This window comes from Castor canadensis, chromosome 4, assembly GCF_047511655.1.
Source record: "Castor canadensis chromosome 4, mCasCan1.hap1v2, whole genome shotgun sequence".
NCBI lineage: Eukaryota > Metazoa > Chordata > Mammalia > Rodentia > Castoridae > Castor > Castor canadensis.
The window spans coordinates 171,033,999-171,053,008 of record NC_133389.1 but is presented as its reverse complement, the minus strand read 5'-3'; the positions used below and the strand labels follow the sequence as shown (position 1 = coordinate 171,053,008).

The window sequence follows — 19,010 nt, the reverse complement described above, 5'->3', positions numbered from 1 at the left end:
AGGTTGAGGGAAGCTCTGAATAAAGATTCTGGTTCTATTTGGCCCTTAGATAGCGCCACCTAGTGAGGTGTTGTGGTCTATGCCAGGACATTCAGAGCCAGACCTCTTCAGTAAAAGCTGAGTAGTTTATTTGTAAAAACTTTAAAAATATATATAATGTAGTTATTTTTGATTTATAGCATGTATTACTCCCTCCACAACACAATTAACTGAAAGCATGTATTTGAAGAAAAAAAAAAAAAACAAATAAAAAATGAAAACAAAAACCCAACCAAATAAATTGATTTCAAGCCTGACCGTCTAATACTATGGGTTGAGAAGACATTCTCATAAAATAAAGATCAGGCTGTATGAAAATTTCTGAAAATAATATCCACCATCCCTCCATTGTACAGAAGTAAGTGTCCCAATGATGTTATATTGTCTCCTTCTTGTTTAAAACTTTTAAAATTCATTAAAATATGAACCTTTATTTCAGAGACACATTTCAAAACTTACTTAAAAATAAAATCAGGTTGCTTCCTAGTATAAGGCAATACACTATTTAAATTGTTAAAAATCTACTGTGCTGGGTTGGAGGTGAGGTTGAAGTGGTAGAGCACCCTCCTTGTAAGTGGAGGCCCTGATTTCAAACCCCAGTACCACCCCATCCCCCCAAAAAACCTACCAAGATTCTAAAAACAGTTATTACTTAAGATGGGTGATTTGCAAGCTCTCGGCCAAGCAAACCACAGAATGGGGTGAAGAGGTGACAATTCAGACAGATCACGGTCCTCTCTCACTTTCTTGTTCTTTCCTTTTCTCCTTTATTTCTATATTATAGTGTTTCTATAGTCGTGAAATGGAGCTAGGATGTAATTTTTAAAGTAAATCCTTTCAGTGTTTTTAGCTTTTTTTTTTTCTCGTGAAGGAAGAATTTGTTTTCTCCCAAGAGTAACACTAGTTCTTTGATACAGTTTTCTCCCTTAATGGATTTACAACACTTGAAAGGAATTAAAATTTTTAAAAAGTACCTTTCCCCTCTAATGGAAGTAAGCTACTTTTGTGATATACACATTTCTTGTGAATTTATCATGCTGGTAAGTATTTTCTTATCTGTAAAGACTTGCATTCCTGTATTAACTGAGCTTCTGAACTTTCATGTCTATGTAGAATGACCTGGTTGACCAAGATCTAGTTTTCTGTGTCCTGTCTTCCTTCTAGATACATTTCATCTTGCTCTTCAGTCGACAAGGGAAATTGCGGTTGCAAAAATGGTATACCACTCTCCCTGACAAAGAGAGGAAAAAGATCACCCGTGAAATTGTTCAGATCATTCTCTCTCGTGGTCACAGGACAAGCAGTTTTATTGACTGGAAGGAGCTAAAACTTGTTTATAAAAGGTGTGAGTAACTTTATGAGATCTGAGTTTCTCATCGTTGCTTATTGTTGCTTTGGGTTATTTTAACCTTGAACATTTTATATTGCAATATCAATTCCATCATTTCTTGAAATCTTTGAAGGCTAAGATCCAAAATTGAAAAGGGATTTTTTTTCAATGAAGACCCAGAAGAGTCTGAACATAGCCAGTCTGACCCATTTGAAATGCCCTGCAGAGGTTGTTCATAAAACCTGATGGGGAAAAAGAGAGGTAGCCTCTGCAGACTGCTACTGGTGGAGTAAATTACCAACCAGTGCCTTGGCAGAGCTCTTTCTGCTGGGTCCAAGCTCTGAGCTTCATAAGTGAGGATGGAGATGGTACAGAATGACAGAAGCACCACATGAAGTGAGAGGGTGGGGGTGTGTGGGCCCCTGAAAGCACTGGTCAAGATAGCTGGAGAGGGCCATGAACAGACATCACGATTACTATAAACCAAAAGATAGTGCCCCTCCTATCCTTGCCCTTCAAGGTAAAATTTTGCTGAGAGTCTTTCATGTGATCGATAGAAGTACAAACTCACCACAGATGTATCCCGTCTTTTGTTTTGGGAGGATGTTGGATGTGATGAATGGTAGCATCATTCAGGTGAGGAGAACCTTTGGAGAAAAGGAGGAGACTGCATTTTTAGTGAGAAAAAAGATGTTTAGGTTGTTTAGTATCTCATCCTATTTTTTCTTTATTTTTCTCTTCAAGGTATGCTAGTTTATATTTTTGCTGTGCAGTAGAAAATCAAGACAATGAGCTCTTGACACTAGAGATTGTGCATCGGTATGTGGAGTTGCTGGACAAATACTTTGGAAATGTAAGTGTGGTTCTGCTCCATTAGAACCAGTCAGTCTCCATTGCAGCTCTTCCTTCAGTTCCTTCTCATCGTGTTCCTTCTCTCTATCAAGTCTGAAATATGAATGGCATTTGTACCAAGCATCACACTAGCCCAACTTGGATCAGAATCCACGGCTTATCTTCCTACCTGTAATTCCTAGTAAATGAAGGACTCAAAAGACATGGGTGTGTCTTTACCCTCAGAGCACAGACACACTGGGGGCCTTGTTTCAGGGAACCAGAATTAGTCTGTGAAGGATTCCTTGATAATTCTTTCTCTTAGTCCTCATTGCCCTGGTCATCTTTCTCCTATTTTAACTTTTATCTCTTCCCAGGGATTTTTTTTTAACTGCAAATATTCTTTAATATTATTAATACAAAGGAAAATCCCCAAAGAAACAAAAACCAAATCCTTTCACATCACGTTGCTATTTCATCATCTTTTTCTTTTACTTCTAAGTAATAAATAGACTATACCAACAGAATCTTACAGAGATCCCATTCATCATGCTCTCACTTCTAGCATGGGTTCCATCTTTACTGCTCTAAGGAGATCATAAATTTACCCTTGAATTCTTCCTGTTTGTCAACACTTAAGTCTTCATTTGCTCTGTGCTCTCTGCAGCACTGTATCCCTGCTTATTACAGTGCTTTCTTTTAAATTCTTTCCTCTTTATTTTGTCATGACACTGACTTCTTCAGGACCTTGTCCTGTGTGTCTGGAGGCACTTCCTTGGTTTCTTCCCCAGAGCTCTCTTCCTTCTCTTGTTCACTAAATCCTCTGCTTTTCTTCTTACTTTCCTGGTGTGTCTGTGGACTCTCCTGGAAATCTGTTACCAGGTGGCTCTTTTTACTTCCCTGGTGATAGTCTTCATTGGGCCCTCTCATGGTCAAGAACCAGACTCATCTTGTTTGGTTTAAAATGTTTATTGATAAAATTCTTTTTGGGGGCAGTACTGGGGTTTGAACTCAGGGCCTCACACTTGCCAGGCACTCTACCACTTGAGCTACTCTGCCAGCCATACTCATCTTTTGAAAGCCTGTTCTGTCCTGTGGTTGGACTTTATTTTGTTCCAGGATCCCAGTGCAAAATTTCATTTGTCTTTCTCTGCCTTTTCCTAGAATCTGCCTCTGTCTATCCAAATTATACTAAAATTCATTTCCTTTCCACTCTGAGTAGTAGAGATTTACTTGGGATTTCAGTTTTGCTTTACTTTTAAACTTCATATTTGGCCCTTTTTACCCTTGGACTCTTTTTTCTCTTTCTCTTCTTGGCCTGTTAGCCATAATCATTCTTAGAAAGCACAAATCCAGGTGTGACATTTCTTTGCAGCCACTTTTCATCATCTGTCATGAATAAAATTTGTACTTCCTAGGTTGGCATTTCAACTTTCAAAACATTGGCTCCAGATTGCCCCTCCCACCTTGCAGTTTTCCTCCCTTTGCCTTCCTGCCATAGCCAGTGCTTCAGGACATAAAACAGCTCATAGCATCCCTACCAGGTGCAAGAGCTGCCTGACCACCATGTCTCAAGTCTCTGGGATCATGACCTGTGACTTACTTCTTTTTCCAACACTTATAACCAGCTCTGGGCCAGATTTTAGCAGATGTTCCGGAGACATTTAATCTAGTTCACCATTTCACAAGGTAAATCATTGAATTTGGAGGAAAATAGTTTCCTCTCCTTTTCCACTGAAGTGTTTTTGTGATACTGGGGCTTGAATTCAAGGGCTACACCTTGAGCCACTCCACCAGCCCTTTTTTATGAAGGGTTTTTTTTGTGATAGGGTCTTGTGGAAATATTTGCCCACATTGGCTTTGTGGCTGTGATCCTCCTGATCTCAGTTTCCCCGAGTAGGTAGGTTTACAGGCATGAGCCACTGGTGCCCAGCCTGAAGTCTTTTTAACCAAGTGATGTAGGAGAATTTGTTTCCAGAAGAATTTTCTGTTCTTTGTAATGGAGTAAGCAGTATTGGTCAGGGTTTTATCAGATCTGTTGTAAGAGGCTTCACAAGATGAGCACTGAAAGGGATCCTAAAAGAATTTTCTCTCCCTTTCCCTTTATCCTTGTAAATGATGTTATAAGATCTAAAATGCTGCTTTGGGAATTTTGATTGCTCATCAATATACAGAAGTAAGAAGATAGCTATTTCATGTTATCTTTCTCATTTTTTAAAGAGAAGCTTGCATATATAATGTCATGTTTTCAAATGTGAGAATATTTAACTTAGTGCTTTCTTTTATTCAAAAGAATTCTGACATTTTGGTACTTTCCTTTGAAATAAACTGCAAACATGGCCTTTTGCAAGGGCTTGGAGGAGTTCCCTGAAGTGCAAATTTTCCCATAATGTGCCTTCTTTCCTTGTTTCTGAACTCTAGTTTGACCCTAGATTAAACCATCTGTACCTATGTGAATTGAGGGCGAATTTTGGTCTCAATGTTTTTAACCAGCTATCTCAGAGCTCATCACTTCTCAAGAGAATTTCAATGACCTTTACCAATGATAAACCCAGTTCAAGAATGAGGAAACTCAGAATGAACTCCTATTTCTCTAACATTAATTTTCTAACCTATTCTGGTATACTTTTAGAAGCTCTGTCTTTGTCATGAGCCAAAATTTAATTCACTAAAAAATTCAATGAATCTTTCATTAAGCTAAGAGCAGCCAAGGGCACTTCAAGGCTATATGGCCAGCAGGTGTTCAATTCTTATTAATTAAGAGTGATGCACAAAGGCTCCCAGGACTGAGTCTCATTGACATCTTCTTGCCAATAATATATTTCTTTTTGGTTTTCTTTTCCTCTCGTGCTAATACCAAAGATTTCCTTGAACTCTGCCCTTATATTATCCAAGGAAAAACTTTGTACTGAGTTTCTCTCATAACTCTGGAAAATATTATCTTCCAAAGACAGATAAATCAAAATCTCTGGTTACTAACTTAAGTTATATATGTATTTTAGCACTTTTCAATTCCAAGGAGATTTACAAGGATTAACTAGTTAATCTTTCAATCTTTAGTAAGTAGCATTAGCCCCAATTTATAGAGGCTAAGAAAAAATACCTCAGAGTCTCACAGTAGATAAGGATCTATTTGAGGATTTAGGTACCTGCCTGCATATTTTCCATTACAGACAGTAGTGTGAATTTTTTCTGATGTACTCAGAATGTGTAGATGTTGCTGTCCCATGGAGTTTTTGAACTTGATGTGGGTAGTTTCTCTCTCTCTGTCTCTCTCTCTCTCTCTCTGTCACGTGTTTTTGGTGGGTCTGAGCTTAAACTCAGGGTTTCATGCTGAGTTTCAGGTGCTCTACCACTTGAGCCACACCTCCAGCCCCATAGTTTTTCTCTAATAAGAGGAGTGCTAGGTATCTGGCTAGGTCCTAGTATCTACTTGTCCACTATCCTAGTATCTACTTGTCCACTATCCAGCCCTATGACTTGGGGCCTCTCTCTATTGCCATTTTACAGATGAAAAAGGTGACACTTAAAAAGGGTAATAGAAGTATTTCCTCACCAAATTCATTGGGCCCCTATGAGGATCGAAGAGGTAGAGTGAACAGTAAAAGCTTATAAACTGTTAGGTGCTCTATAGTTGTAAATTGCATTACACTTTATTTTATACATAGCTTTATACTATTTATGTAGTTTCATGTAATCTGAGGTATTTATTACATGTAACTTGAAAGTTTTTGTATTTACTTTAGAAGAGAATTTGATAAGGGCTTCTTAGACTCTACCCAAAAGGATTTCGTTAGTGAAATGCCAGAAATAAACTCACTGCAGCATGTATTCTTCTACACTTCTTGTACACTTCATGTTACAGTAAAGCACAAGACTAGGAGGTTGGAGATAAAGTTAAATGATCAGTGTCTGCTGGTATAAGCTTTATTCCAGAATCAGGGTACATGGGCAAAACTGAGTAGAGAGATTTGTATGTTTATTAACATGGTTCACAGAGGGGGACCATAGTTTTGATGTACTGAGGCAGAACCTTAAGGAGGAATTGAGAAGGACTTGAGTAATTAAGCAGTAGCTGAAGACACTTGAATTTTGCTTAAGCTTCTGAGATGGTATTTCTTCTTATTCCCAGGTGAAGTTAAAAGAATAACCTTAGAGTAACTGTTCAGTCACTGTCTATGAAATAGTTGCCCATTTGCCACTTTCTCTATAATGCCAGCGAACTTGTGCGTTGATTTCCCTTAATGATTTGGACCTGGTAACTGTGTAACAAGTTGAGCGTGTGTTTAAGTGTGCCTGACTGCATCCTCCTTACCTTATTCTCATCCTCAAAACTAGGTGCAGTGCATTGGTTGCCCCATGGCTGCCGGAAGATGCTCCAGGCCCGGAGACAGGTTGCTGCTCTCAGAGTGGGGGATGAGAAGTTCTAGAGAACTTGCATTAGTATCTGTCAGGTCCATTTGGCAGGACTCCAATTGCTGGTTTGTCTGTCTTGGATTCCTGGTCTACACCTGCCTTGAACTCTGAGATTCCTCTGCTATTGCTACTGTAACTCCTGGCTTCTGCCTTTCCTGACCTCTGGTAACTGCTTACTTCTAGTACCTTCTTTTCTGTGCCTGAGTGTTTAATCCACTGTGATTTCTTTTTTTTTTTAGTTATATTGTTTAAAATTGTAAAATACTGCATATTTTTCATAATCCTTCTAGACAGTTTTTTTTTAACTTAAATAAATGGGATGGCATTCTGCAACTTTCAATTTTTGCATTATAAGTCTATCTCAGAGCGCTTTCCACATCTGTCTGTGTAAATCTACCTCATTCCTTGCAGCTTCTACATAGAATGCTCATACCAATATGGAGGCATAATACTTTATTTAATAAATTCCTATGATGGGTTTTGAGTTGTTTCCAATCATTATTATAAATAACACTGCTATAATCTTTGGTATGTATATTATCATGCACTGATTTGAGTATGACATGAAATAAATTCATGGAATTTATTTGGAAATTGTGGAATTGTTGGGTCAAAAATATGTACATTTAAAATTGATAGATACTACAGTTTGACCTAACAAATAGTCTATAAAATTTATAAATTCCTGAAACAGTGAGTGTGACTACCTTTGTCCATACAATTGCCACCAATGCATATTGTCTAAATTTTCAGATGAGTATTAATTAAATTTGTGTTTCTCTAATTACTAGTTAGGGTGTACGTTATTAGATGTGTTGGTCTTTTTCCTTTGTTTCTTTTTTTATACTTTATTTTTATTATTGTTGTTCTGGGTTTATTGTGATTTATGAAAGTTCCTACAATATCTCATGATTGAATTCACCTCCTCCATCATACTCATTTATTCCCCCTCCACTCATTCCTGGATTGGTTTCAATAGGTCTCATTTTTCCATTTGCATACATGTATACATAATATTTGCACCATATTCACCCTCGACACCCTTTCTTTGTATCCTCCCCCCACCACTGAACTCACCCCCGAAACAGGACCCATTTTGCCTTTCTGTTCTGTTTTTGTAAAAAAACAAAAAACAAAAAAACATTTTGTTTGTTTAAGACAGCTATATAGGGTGTTTTGTGGTGACATTTTCCATGTATATATGTACTCTATTTCCTTGGTTTCTTGATGGGTGGCTTTTATTTTTTTTCTATTGTGATGTTTATCTTAGGGAAGAAATTCTTTCTGTAGCATGGATACCATCTCCTTCCCCTTTCCCCTCATTGTATATGCTGCACATATTTTTCCCAGTCTGTTGCTATAATTTTAACCTTGTTTATGGTTGTGTGTCATTCCAACTGTGTTCTGACTGCTTCAGATTTTTGTCTGGAAAGCTTTGTTCCACTATCATTCAGATTCTTAGAATGAGAAGTTAAAGAAAAGTTCATAAAGTGAGGATGTGCCCTTTTATCATATGTTTTCTCCCTGATGGTTGTTCTTAAGAGGGAAGCCTAATGGTTCAGAAAGTCCTGGGTTATAGTGTTAAATTCCTTGAACAGATTCTTAAATGTAAGTATACATGTTTGTATTTAACTGTACACATACACACAAAGAGAGAGACTTTTGAGGGAGAAGGAGATAAATTATCTGTCTGTCTGTCTACCTACCTACCTACCTATCTATTTATGGTTGATTTAATGCTGTTTTCTAATGAATGAAGAGACCACAACCTTTGCAGATGAGTTAGCTCTTTTTCTGAGCTGGCCATTTATTACTGTGGGGATTGTATTCGTTTGTTCAGGCGTCTCGATCTGTCAACATAAACCATGTACTCTGTGTGCAGTTTGCACGTTTATTGACATAAATCCTAAATATATAGAGCAATTTGCTGAGCTGTTAACACACCCATTTTATATAAAGTTATAGCATTCAGTAGGACCAGAGAATTATTTACGTAGGAAACTATTTATCTTCAGCGTGATAGAAACAAGGCCGGGATGGTGACCAGCTCACTCACTCACTCTGAAATCTTTGCATCCCACTATTACTGTGCCATGCTGTATGTCCGTATTACCAGGTCTCTGTCCTGAGCTCAGAGCACAGGGGTGTGACGAATGATCGACAGGTAGGCATTTACCTGCCATAAAAGATGTGAGAACTTTGAGGAAGCGGTGAAATCTGAATGGGGCCAATAGGATTTGGGAATCACTGTGTCCCTGGCTTTTGAATTTGGCCTTGAAATATGAGCTTGATGTTACCAGCAGGAGAATAAAGGAAAGAGTATTGGGGGAACATTCCAGAAGTTGCTGGAAAGCATGACAGAACATCTTGAGTTGGTGGCATGTGTGACTGTAGCATGAAATGAGTGTTGCACAGGAAAATAGAGAACAAAGTCAGGATTCATACATGCCATACTGAGAAGTTAAGCTTTGTCGCAAACTTAAGACCTTGGGAAGGATGGGAATAAAATAGCCTTTTAGCAAAGTGTGAATGGTGGATGGCCTTGAGTGGGCACACACCACCTAGAAGGTTATTGCCGGGGTCTAAGTGAAATTCATTGCAGACCTACAGTTGTGAAGTAGAGAGGAGGGGCGGGCAAAGTTAGAAATTTACTTAGATGGGAGAATTAATAGGAACTGGTGACGAAATCGAGAGTGCAAGACCCAGGAAGGGAGGGGGAAATCAAGTTGAACTCTAGCATAAATAAGATGGAGCAATTAGAAAGGGGCTGCAGCTGCTAAGCAAAACGGGGACTAAAGGAGTGATAAGCCTGAGATGAACTTGGGGCATGGTGAAGTGGACTGAGGAGTGTCGGGCAGAGATGTGTAGTCAGCAGGTGAACACACCGGACCGATGGCCAGATGCAGACCAAGGTTAGGTATGTAGGTTTCCTGAGCCACCTGCAGGCTAGGCACTGCTGTGAGAACCAGTGAGATTGTCTGGGAGGAGATGTATATATTGAAGAGAAGAGGCTGCATCGAGAAACACCAGTGCTTTAGGAGAAGATAGCTGGCCAGAATATAGCAACACGTGGCTGAGAGCTTGTCTGTTTTCCTGATCGATATGTCCCAGGCACTCAATGAATACTTCTCACACAAGTTGAAGATAGTGGGGACCGGTAGAAAAATCATCCATCCAAGGAGCCTTCAGAGGTAGAGGAGGAGAAAAGGCATTAAATGTTATTGCCAAGGTCAGGGGAGCAAGGGAGAAGAAATTTCCAAGAAACAGATTGGTGAGGCACGTCAAATGCTGCTGAGTGATGACTGTGGGGAGTACTGAACACGCTCAGCAAGCAGACTTGAAGAGAGCAGCCTCAGTGGGCAGGTGCATAAATACAAAGGGAAAGTCAAGTGTCCGTGAGCTGCAGAATAGGAGGGAGGGAGACTGCAAGCACAATGACTGCACCACTCCCTGTTGAAGCATTGGAAATGAGTTTTATTTGGATTATTGAGTGACCTTGTCACTTGGTCCATTTAGATACCAAGACCCATCAGACTCTGCTTTGGTCTGTGACAGTGGTTCCTAAAGTGAAGTCCCCACCAGACGCATCAGCATTAGGTGAGAATGGGCTGGAGGTGCAGATTTCTGGATCCGACCCAGACCCGCTGGCTCTGATGCTCTGGTGACAGGGCCTGCAGGAGTGCTGTAAGGAGACTTTCAGGTGTTTGATACACATTAAAGCTTGAGAACCACTGACCTATGGCATAATTTTGAGAAATACCAGCCCAGATGAGCTAATTTGCCTCTGAAGAGTGAGCTTCTGAGAGTTCTATAATAAGAGGCAAGGTATCCAGACCAGAGGGAGGAGAATTGAAGCTCTGCTCTATTGCCCGAAATGCAGCCATGGCTCAGCTTTCGCTTGTGCAGATGGACATAGGAGCTGAGCAGCCTCTGTTCTCTACTGAGTTTCAGATTTCCTGTCGCAACATAAAACATTGTTACCTAAGGAGTCACCCTGCTTTAATAGGATTTGCTTTTGCCTTTATTAAAGGCCAAGGTTTCCTTGGTCTTATTTTTCAATCCTTAAAGTGCCACCTCATATTTGATCTTTGGTCTGTTATATGGGTGCCACTGCTGGAAAAACTGGGGACTGGTGCATGTTTCTGCTGATTCCACTGCAAGTTTCTCAAAGCATTTCTTTTTGTCCTACCAGGTCTGCGAGCTGGATATTATCTTTAATTTTGAAAAGGCGTATTTTATCCTTGATGAGTTTATCATAGGTGGAGAAATTCAGGAAACATCCAAGAAAGCTGCCGTCAAAGCCATTGAAGAATCGGATATGTTACAGGAGGTCGGTACCGCTTCCCCTTGTAAGATAGATGATAACAGTGATGAGATTGCCAATAATTACACTGTTACCCAACGCCCATACTTAACCTGTGCTGGGCATACTTTCTAAGCAATTTACATCTGTTAATTTATTCTTTCAGCAACTTTAAGAAGTCTCATTGTTTTCCCACTTTACAGATGAGGAAACTGAGACATAAAGAGGTTAGATGACTTGCTTAATTTCACAGTAAGAGTGAAATAGAGATTTGCACCCAAGCAGTTGGGTTACTGGGTTGCTTGTTCTGTTTGGCTGAGAGTTTTGGTGTAAGGATACCTTGCTGTCAGGTATGAAATGCTGGGTGCTATTCTTCACAAAAATAATTTTATGAGGCATATAAAAAGACCGTCATTAAAATATCTATGTTGTCCTGGGAAAGAAGAGTAGCAGCATTTAGTTACTCCATTTGCCAGAAACATTAGAGCTTTGTTATTGAAGACTGCATTTATCATTTTAATTAAAATTTCTTACACCTCCTGGGAGGGCTGTGTACATGCTATTTGCATCCTGAGCACCCATTTGGTACCCATCTGTGACTCACAGATAAAATATACTGGGATCTTTCCCTATTTTTTCTTTTTCTTTTGTTTTTTTGGGGATCCTGGGGTTTGAACATAGGGCCTGTGAGTTTGCTAGAAGGTGGCAGCCCTTTTTTTTCTTAAATTATTTTTCACATAGGTTCTCACATTTTTGCTTGGGGCTGACCTTGGACCTCAGATCTCCTACCTGTGCTTCCCTCGTAGCTGGCATTGTAGATATGTGCCACCATGCTGAGCTTGTTTATTGAGATGGAGTCTTGATGATTTTTTGCTGGCCTCTAGCCATAATCCTGATCTCTTAACTCCTGATTAGCTGGGATTATAGGCATGCAACATCCTACCCAGCATGGGGTTTTTCTTTTAGAGGCAGCTCATATTTGCATCATACATAACTGGGGAACTTAAAAACTGACATTAGCCTCTTCAGTCCTCCCAAAGACAGTGAAAAAAGAGCACTTCAATCCACTGACCTTTGCCTTCCAAGTTGATGACAATCTGATCAGCTCAAGTGAGTGTCTGGGGACCTGCCGCCACTGGCTACTTCTCCCACAGCATTGGTGGGTCTTTCTGTTTTCCTAAAAGCAGGTCAGGAGGATTCCAAGCATTAGAAGGCACCTGTTTAAAATTGGGGAGAAAGCCATTCTTCCTGCTATTGGAAATAAGAGGCTGATTAAGTTAGTAAAATAATGTTAAGTGTGATTTCCCAGCAACTGTTTTAGCACTTGTCTGAGCTGATTACTTGCTCCTGCCCATGGATGCAATCAGTCATCAGGTGAGTGGATATAAGAAAGAGCTGTTTGAGTGGGTGCCCAGAGCAACTCTGTGCACTTGTTAGGGGCCAGTGCACTCATTTTCTCACCTCGAAGAATATTTACTAGGCTGTCTTCAAGTGCCACACCAGGGAGATTTTACTGATTTTAGAAAAATCAATGGCTTGGAAATTCCACAGAACAGCAATTCTTAAAATATGGTGGGGCTGGAGAGGTATGGAGTGGGAAGCAGAGGTTATTTCTGCTGTTTTCAGAGTCCTTAATGTGGAATCTCCTTGCAGGAGAAGCAGGCTTTTCATAGGGTCTTTGGCACATCAGTAATAAGCTTCCTGAATTGGGGACAGACACACCTGGGTTATTTCAAAGCCACCGCTCACCCCAGAAAACAGTTTTAAAGCATTTTCACTGAATGTATTGTTTCTGGTTCCATTGAAATCTTGGAAGCAGGCATTTGAAGACAGATTTTTCACAATTAAGTACTAATTGGTGGTGCATGTCCCTGGTGAGTGATTGGACAGTCTTGATGGCTAGGTCTCAGGGACCCTGCATTTAGCCTTGGGTCCCCTGTGAATAGGCAGTGCCATGGCTGCTCTTAAGTTGCTTTGTTAAGAGTACCTGCCATATAGAGTGTGCTACCTGTGCCCTTTTGGAAGCTGGTCCTCAGAGAACCTGTTAAAAAACTGAGTTTATAAATCTGGTCTGCTTTAGAAAGTTTAGCATGAGTAGGAGAGAATGATATAATTGCATAAAGAAAGAAAAATGCTGCTTTATTTCCTGTTCTTTGGAATTAAGCAAATATTTATAGTTTCTGCAGATTAAGGAAGGCTTTTTTTTTTAATTGTTGTGCTGAGGGTACATTGTGACATTTACAAAAGTTCTTACAATATATCAAATATATCATACTTGAATTCACCCCCTTAAGGAAGGCTTTGTGAGATTGCTTCCACTTTCAGAACAACTGTAAATCTTGACGTAACCTCAGGGACCTTCCCTGGCCTCTACCCAATGAAATTCTAGGGGGAAGAGGGGAGCTGTCTTCACATTTTTAGTAAGAAGACACATAATCTCAAATCTCCAAATGCTCATCACTCCAGGATTACTCTAAGCGTACTGGGGCTAAATGTTGATGACAGTAACGAAAGGCACCGTTGAATTGGCTGGGGATGATTTATTTGAGAGGGAGGAAGGAGCAACAATGTGGATGATGACAGAAAGTCCATAGAATGAAAAGGAGATTCTTAAAGAACAGGCATTACCTGCCGAGGTTGCAATTCCTAGAATCACCAGTAGGGGCAGCCATCAGTGGTTTTTTGTTTTGTTTTGTTTTGTTTTTCTTTGTAGACTAAGAGCATGTTAAGAAAGAAAGGTCAAAGGTACCTCAGGAGATCGAGCAACAGGATATCTGCTTTGTATGCGTGGATGCATGAGCAGCTGCTCGGTGCACTGTTACCCTTCAAAGCATAAACCCAAACCATAATTCAGTAGAAAGTTGCAGCATGACAGTGTAGAATGCACAAGAAAGACCACAGTGATGGATGTATCCAGAAGGGAATACAAATTCCAACCTCTTCTTGTGAAGGCAAGGGCAGAGATCTTTAAGGTTGTCCAGTTTTAAGTCTGTTTCAAACCATTCAGATGGGAGGCTCAAGAAAACACCAACTCTTAAGTGATTGCTTCATATACCTGGAGAGACAGCCCGGCTCGGCAAGGGCAGTCAGAACAGCAGTCAGTCCTCAAGTCACCTGGTGCTGTGAGCAGTGCTGATAAGCAGAGGCTGTGGGCTTCTTCAAGGCTGCAGAAAGTCATCTGGCGGTGTGTTTATGTAGTCATGCATTTTAGGCAGATTCGCAAAAGCAAGATATTTAACTGCAAAGACTGTGTAGCTGTGTGTGCAGTGAATGTAAGATATTATAGACAACTATCAAACAATCAGTTAGTGTGCTGGGTACCAGTGGCTCACACCTATCATCCTAGCTACTTGGGAGGCTGAGAACAGGAGGATCCTGGCTCACGGCCAGCCTAGGCAAATAGTGGAGACCCTATCTCCAAAATAACCAGGCAAAAATGGACTGAATCTGTGGCTCAAGCAGTAGACCAACTGCTTTGCAAGCACAAAGTCCTAAGTTCAAACCTCATTTCCACCAAATCTTTTTAATATTAGTAATGTGCTATCATTTCTTTTCTCATTCTAAATAAACTTTATACCTAATTTGTAACTTTGTATTCCTTTTTAAATGACATGAACTCTGGGCTCCACAACACCAACAAGGGCTGCTAGCCAGTATGGTACCCCAGCCAAGTTAAAGACGTGAGTGACATCTTTAGAAGGAGACTCAGGGCAGAAGTCTTAGGGCTGTGGGCCTCTCTTGGCCAGTGCTCATTTAGAAGGTCAAAGAGCTTTAGGAAAAAATGTATATGACTGAGTACAAGTATTTTCAGCAAAGAAGCACTGCAGTTCTAAAGAGAAAGGTGAAGGAAGTTAGACAACCTGATTTCTAATCCGGCATTCCCTAGGCAATCTTGAGTGGCCAGTAGCCTTGATCTCTTTGGCACATGTTGTCATTGTGTTTCCTGGCAAGTTGAAAGGAATCCCATACACTGGGGTAAAAACTTAAGAACAAGTCAAGCACTGATTGCTAAGTAAGCTTACAGTGACTCACACAAAAGAAGGGGATTGCCTTCCTTGCTGCTCCTTGGCTCTCTTATTGATTTGACCTGGGACCGTGGTGTTACACAAATATATATGTTTATAGTAGAGGGAGTGCGGAGAAAATCCATCCATCTTGTACCATTGTAGGGTTTGCAGCATCACTTGTAATTGTGAATCTGTTCAAACATTTAAAAAGTGCTGAAAAAGTTATGGCCTTGGGGCTTGTTAGCAAACTCCACAAGTGATGGGTAGGATGAAGAAACGTGATTTGTATACTTTAGAAGAAAGCCTTTTCAAAACACATGGCAGAAATTCTTCAAAATCTTGGTGTGTTTATCTTTGTTGTCTTGGCAGTAAGAGCTCTCTGCACAGTATAGGAAATTGTACACATGTTATATAAGTCACTTCAGGCCTCTCTAGTACCTGTGCCTGAAGTGGTCCTCATGATCATTTTAGAGACACATTTATCTTAAATTAACAGCGGTAGCTGTTGATTTAGCATTTCTCTCACACACATTCATTTTGTGATCAAGCTTTGTCTCAGTTGAATGTTAGGTAGTTTCAGCCATATGGTTGTGTATACAAATGATACTCAAGCTTTGAAACACCTTTTTTGGTCAGAATGCAAAATTTATGTCCATTTATGTTTTTGAAAATCTTTTCCACTAGTGGCAAAAAACACGAAAGAACGTAGAAGATTTTGCAGTCTGCTAAAGTATGTGGCTTAAAAGCAAAATTGTTCTAATTCATTGTTCTCTTTCAGACGATGGAAGAATACATGAATAAGCCTACATTTTAACTGTATATCTACTTGAAGACTCCGAGTGCTATGTGTTTTGAAATTACACATAAGCAATGCCTTGCATCCGGTCTGGATAGAGCCTCTGGCACCATGCCAAAAATAACTTAAAGGGATTCTTTGTTAACTAGCAAAAAATGTATTTATAATTGCTATGTCTGTATTATACTGTACAGGAGCACTTTTTTGTGGCTATAGTTATTTGAAATAACTGCTGTATAACTCAACACACTGAATAGTGGTTTGCAATGTTTTAACTCCATGTATATTTTTAAACTAATTTCAAAAAATTAGCTGCAATATATTTTTGTTGCATTTGGTCTTCTACTGAGAGATGGAAAATTGTATTGCTTTAACTCATGATTATGAATGTTAAGTAACCTTATATCATTAACACCTTTCCTAAAATGTTTAATTTTTTAAATTGTGTATCAATTCAAAATTATATTCATAGTTAAGAGTTTATACATAATGCAAGACATTTTTAATATACTTAATAATGCTATAATCTCAGGCCAGATACAATGTATCTGATATTAATGTCCTGAATTCGTTTATATTTTCAAGACTGGAATTAAGGAAGATAACCAAAGATAGTATAGAACTTAGTAAGTGCTTTTAATGTCTTAAGCTGAGGTTTTGATTCTACTTTGTAATTGAATATAAGGGACATTCTAATAAGGTTGCATTTTCTACAAACTATGTATTTATTAAAGTTTGAAGACGTCTGGAGATACAATGTCTATGACATCTCTTACTGTTATAAAAATTTAAAGGTGGGAATTACTAACAATAGTAATAATTACTATTGCTTCTACTATTTCTACAATCGCTTATGTTCCAAGCACTCATAGTTGCTTGAGAGATTTTGTTTTGAGTATTTTTTCAATGTAAATCTAATATATTTGAGGTCATTGCTTAATCGAGCTTACATAGGGCATTTGTTATCCTTGCATCCTGTATTGGGGTGCATTTCCTCCTCTCCCCCAAAGAAAAGTTTTGCTGCTAACCGTCATTATTGTGAGTATGTCACCTTCCTGCTTCCTGGAATGAAAATTGTACAGAACTAGGTACTGAATGTGATCATTCATACTATGATGCTGTTTTGCTGCCTGTGCGTTTTCCATGTTAGTTTTGAGGTCTGGCATCTCTCCCGCTGAGTGGTTAGGACCATCCCGTGCTCTTCCTGAGGCAAGAGTGTGCTTGCTCTTGGATTCTATGGGAGATTGCATATGGTAGACCCAAAGACAACATAATGGAAAATGTTCACTTTGGTTCATCTCAGAAGACACATTTAAAGGAAGATGACAAGAGCAAGGGCACAAGAACAGAGGAAGAAACTGACCAGTTCCTCAATGTAATCATTTACTTAAAGGAAATAATTCTGATTAAGATATGAAATAATCACTGGTCTTTAATATGTGGTGTATCCTCAAATGAATGTTATGATTATAATTGTGGCACCAGATTGGAGTTTATCTTTTTTGATCAATATTGTTTACTTTAGGCGTCCTTCAGTTTTGTGACCTAACTTTTTAAAAATCATGATGGAATTCTTTACTTTTCAAAATAATTTTGGAAAAATGAACTTCATGGAAATCCATCATACTTTGTTTGATTTCTTTCCACTAGTTTTGGATGAAGGGCTCTCATGAACATCATTAAATATACTACATATTTGCTGGATAGTTCCATGTTTGACACTGTCAGGCTATGCACAGGGGTTCTCAGACTTCCTAACAATTTCATACACAGAAGATACTCATTTATGTGGCACACTGGGGTAAATTCAAGGGACTTTGGGGAAATCTTACATGGGCCCCAGTGAAAATAATCATTATGTCTTCTTTTATATTATATAATTATAACAGAAATACCAAGTGAAAGCAAAGATAATATTCAATTTGTATAAAACCTCCAATAAAATGTTTAAAAGAACTTGATGAATGTTTTTATGAATTATATCTAGTGGTACTGGGTTCGAACTTAGGACCTTGCACTGGCTAGGCAAACACTCTACCATTTGAGCTGTGCCTCCATCCCCTTTTGCTTTAGATAGGGTTTTGCTTTTGCTTTGAGCTAGACTTGGACCATGATATTCCCCTCTTCTGCCTCCTGTGTAGCAGGGTTTATAGATGTGTATCACCATACTTGGCTAGTTTTTTAAGATACAGTCTCACTTCTTTGTTTGTTTGTTTTTGCCCAGACTGGCCTTGAACTGTGATCTTCCTGATCTCTTTTCCCATGTGGCTGGGCTTACGTGTGTTCACGATCATTTAATTTCACTTTTCTAAGGTTTAATCAGTAAACTAAACTGGTAAATGTTAACGTATTTTTCCACATGGTTCCTGAAATTTTGAAAAAGTCCATCAGATGCTAGGGAACATGAGTAAAGCAAGCCAATGACTATTTTCCAGCAATTTGCAAAGAGAAGGCCATTACATTCTTTGCGATTCTTATTTTGACTCTTGAAAAATACTTAACAAACTTGTCTGTAGACAATGGGCAGAATTGATATTAAACAGCTGTGATCTGTTTTGTCCTGTAAAGCCCAAGCCAGGCGGTTTGTGACATGTGGGGCTTATTAGATTCACCTTTGACAGTGCTGTCTGAGAAGGGGGTTTCTGGCCTGCAGAGGCACTTCCGGTAAGTGCTTCATGAATGGACTCACGTTAACTGACTCTCTTCTTGCAGCTGGGCCATCAGTGTGTAACGTGCACTGTTTTATTACGTCTTGTTCAAAGTGTTCATTTCCTAGTTTGTTTTGCAACTTTACTGAATCCATCACGTTCCAAGCATGTCTCTTGAGAGCATGTCCTCTACTAACACGAGTCTGTCCATCTGAGATGATGCATCTAACTCTACCGTCTTCTTGATTCAAATGATGTCCATCTTTGATGTATGCTGTATTTACTAACAGCGTTTTTCCAAATGTCACCTTTCTCGTTCCTTTGGGAAATGTGCAGAAGTTCCGTGTAGGCTGTTTAGATGAGCAATTCTGCCATTGTGTGAGTTACATGGGCTTTTTCAATCGTTAGTAGGACCTCATAATTAACTTTTCAATAGCACTCGATATTGTTATAACTTACAAGAGATGGTTCTTATCTTACCCTTGTGCATGTTTAAAATGTTAATTTTGAATGTACAATGTATGTTTAGAAGAAAGATGCTGGTGTAATTTACTTAAACCATTTCCTCCTAGATAACATTTTGAAGTAAATAAGACATTTAGGTGAAAGAAAAGGAAGACTTGTAAAGAACTTGGTTCCA

General features: G+C 39.2%; 1 protein-coding gene across 1 annotated transcript in view; it reads left to right on the top strand.

Moving 5' to 3' along the window:
• The window catches only part of Ap1s3 (adaptor related protein complex 1 subunit sigma 3), a 56,859-nt gene extending 39,181 nt beyond the window's left edge, over window positions 1-17,678 (top strand). Inside the window, exons 2-5 of the mRNA XM_074071848.1 lie at window positions 1,204-1,382; window positions 2,114-2,222; window positions 10,809-10,946; window positions 15,705-17,678. Coding sequence (XP_073927949.1) covers window positions 1,204-1,382; window positions 2,114-2,222; window positions 10,809-10,946; window positions 15,705-15,740 — 462 coding nt within the window. The 3' untranslated portion in view covers window positions 15,741-17,678. The remainder of the gene's footprint in view (window positions 1-1,203; window positions 1,383-2,113; window positions 2,223-10,808; window positions 10,947-15,704) is intronic.
• The last annotated feature ends 1,332 nt before the right edge of the window (window positions 17,679-19,010 follow it).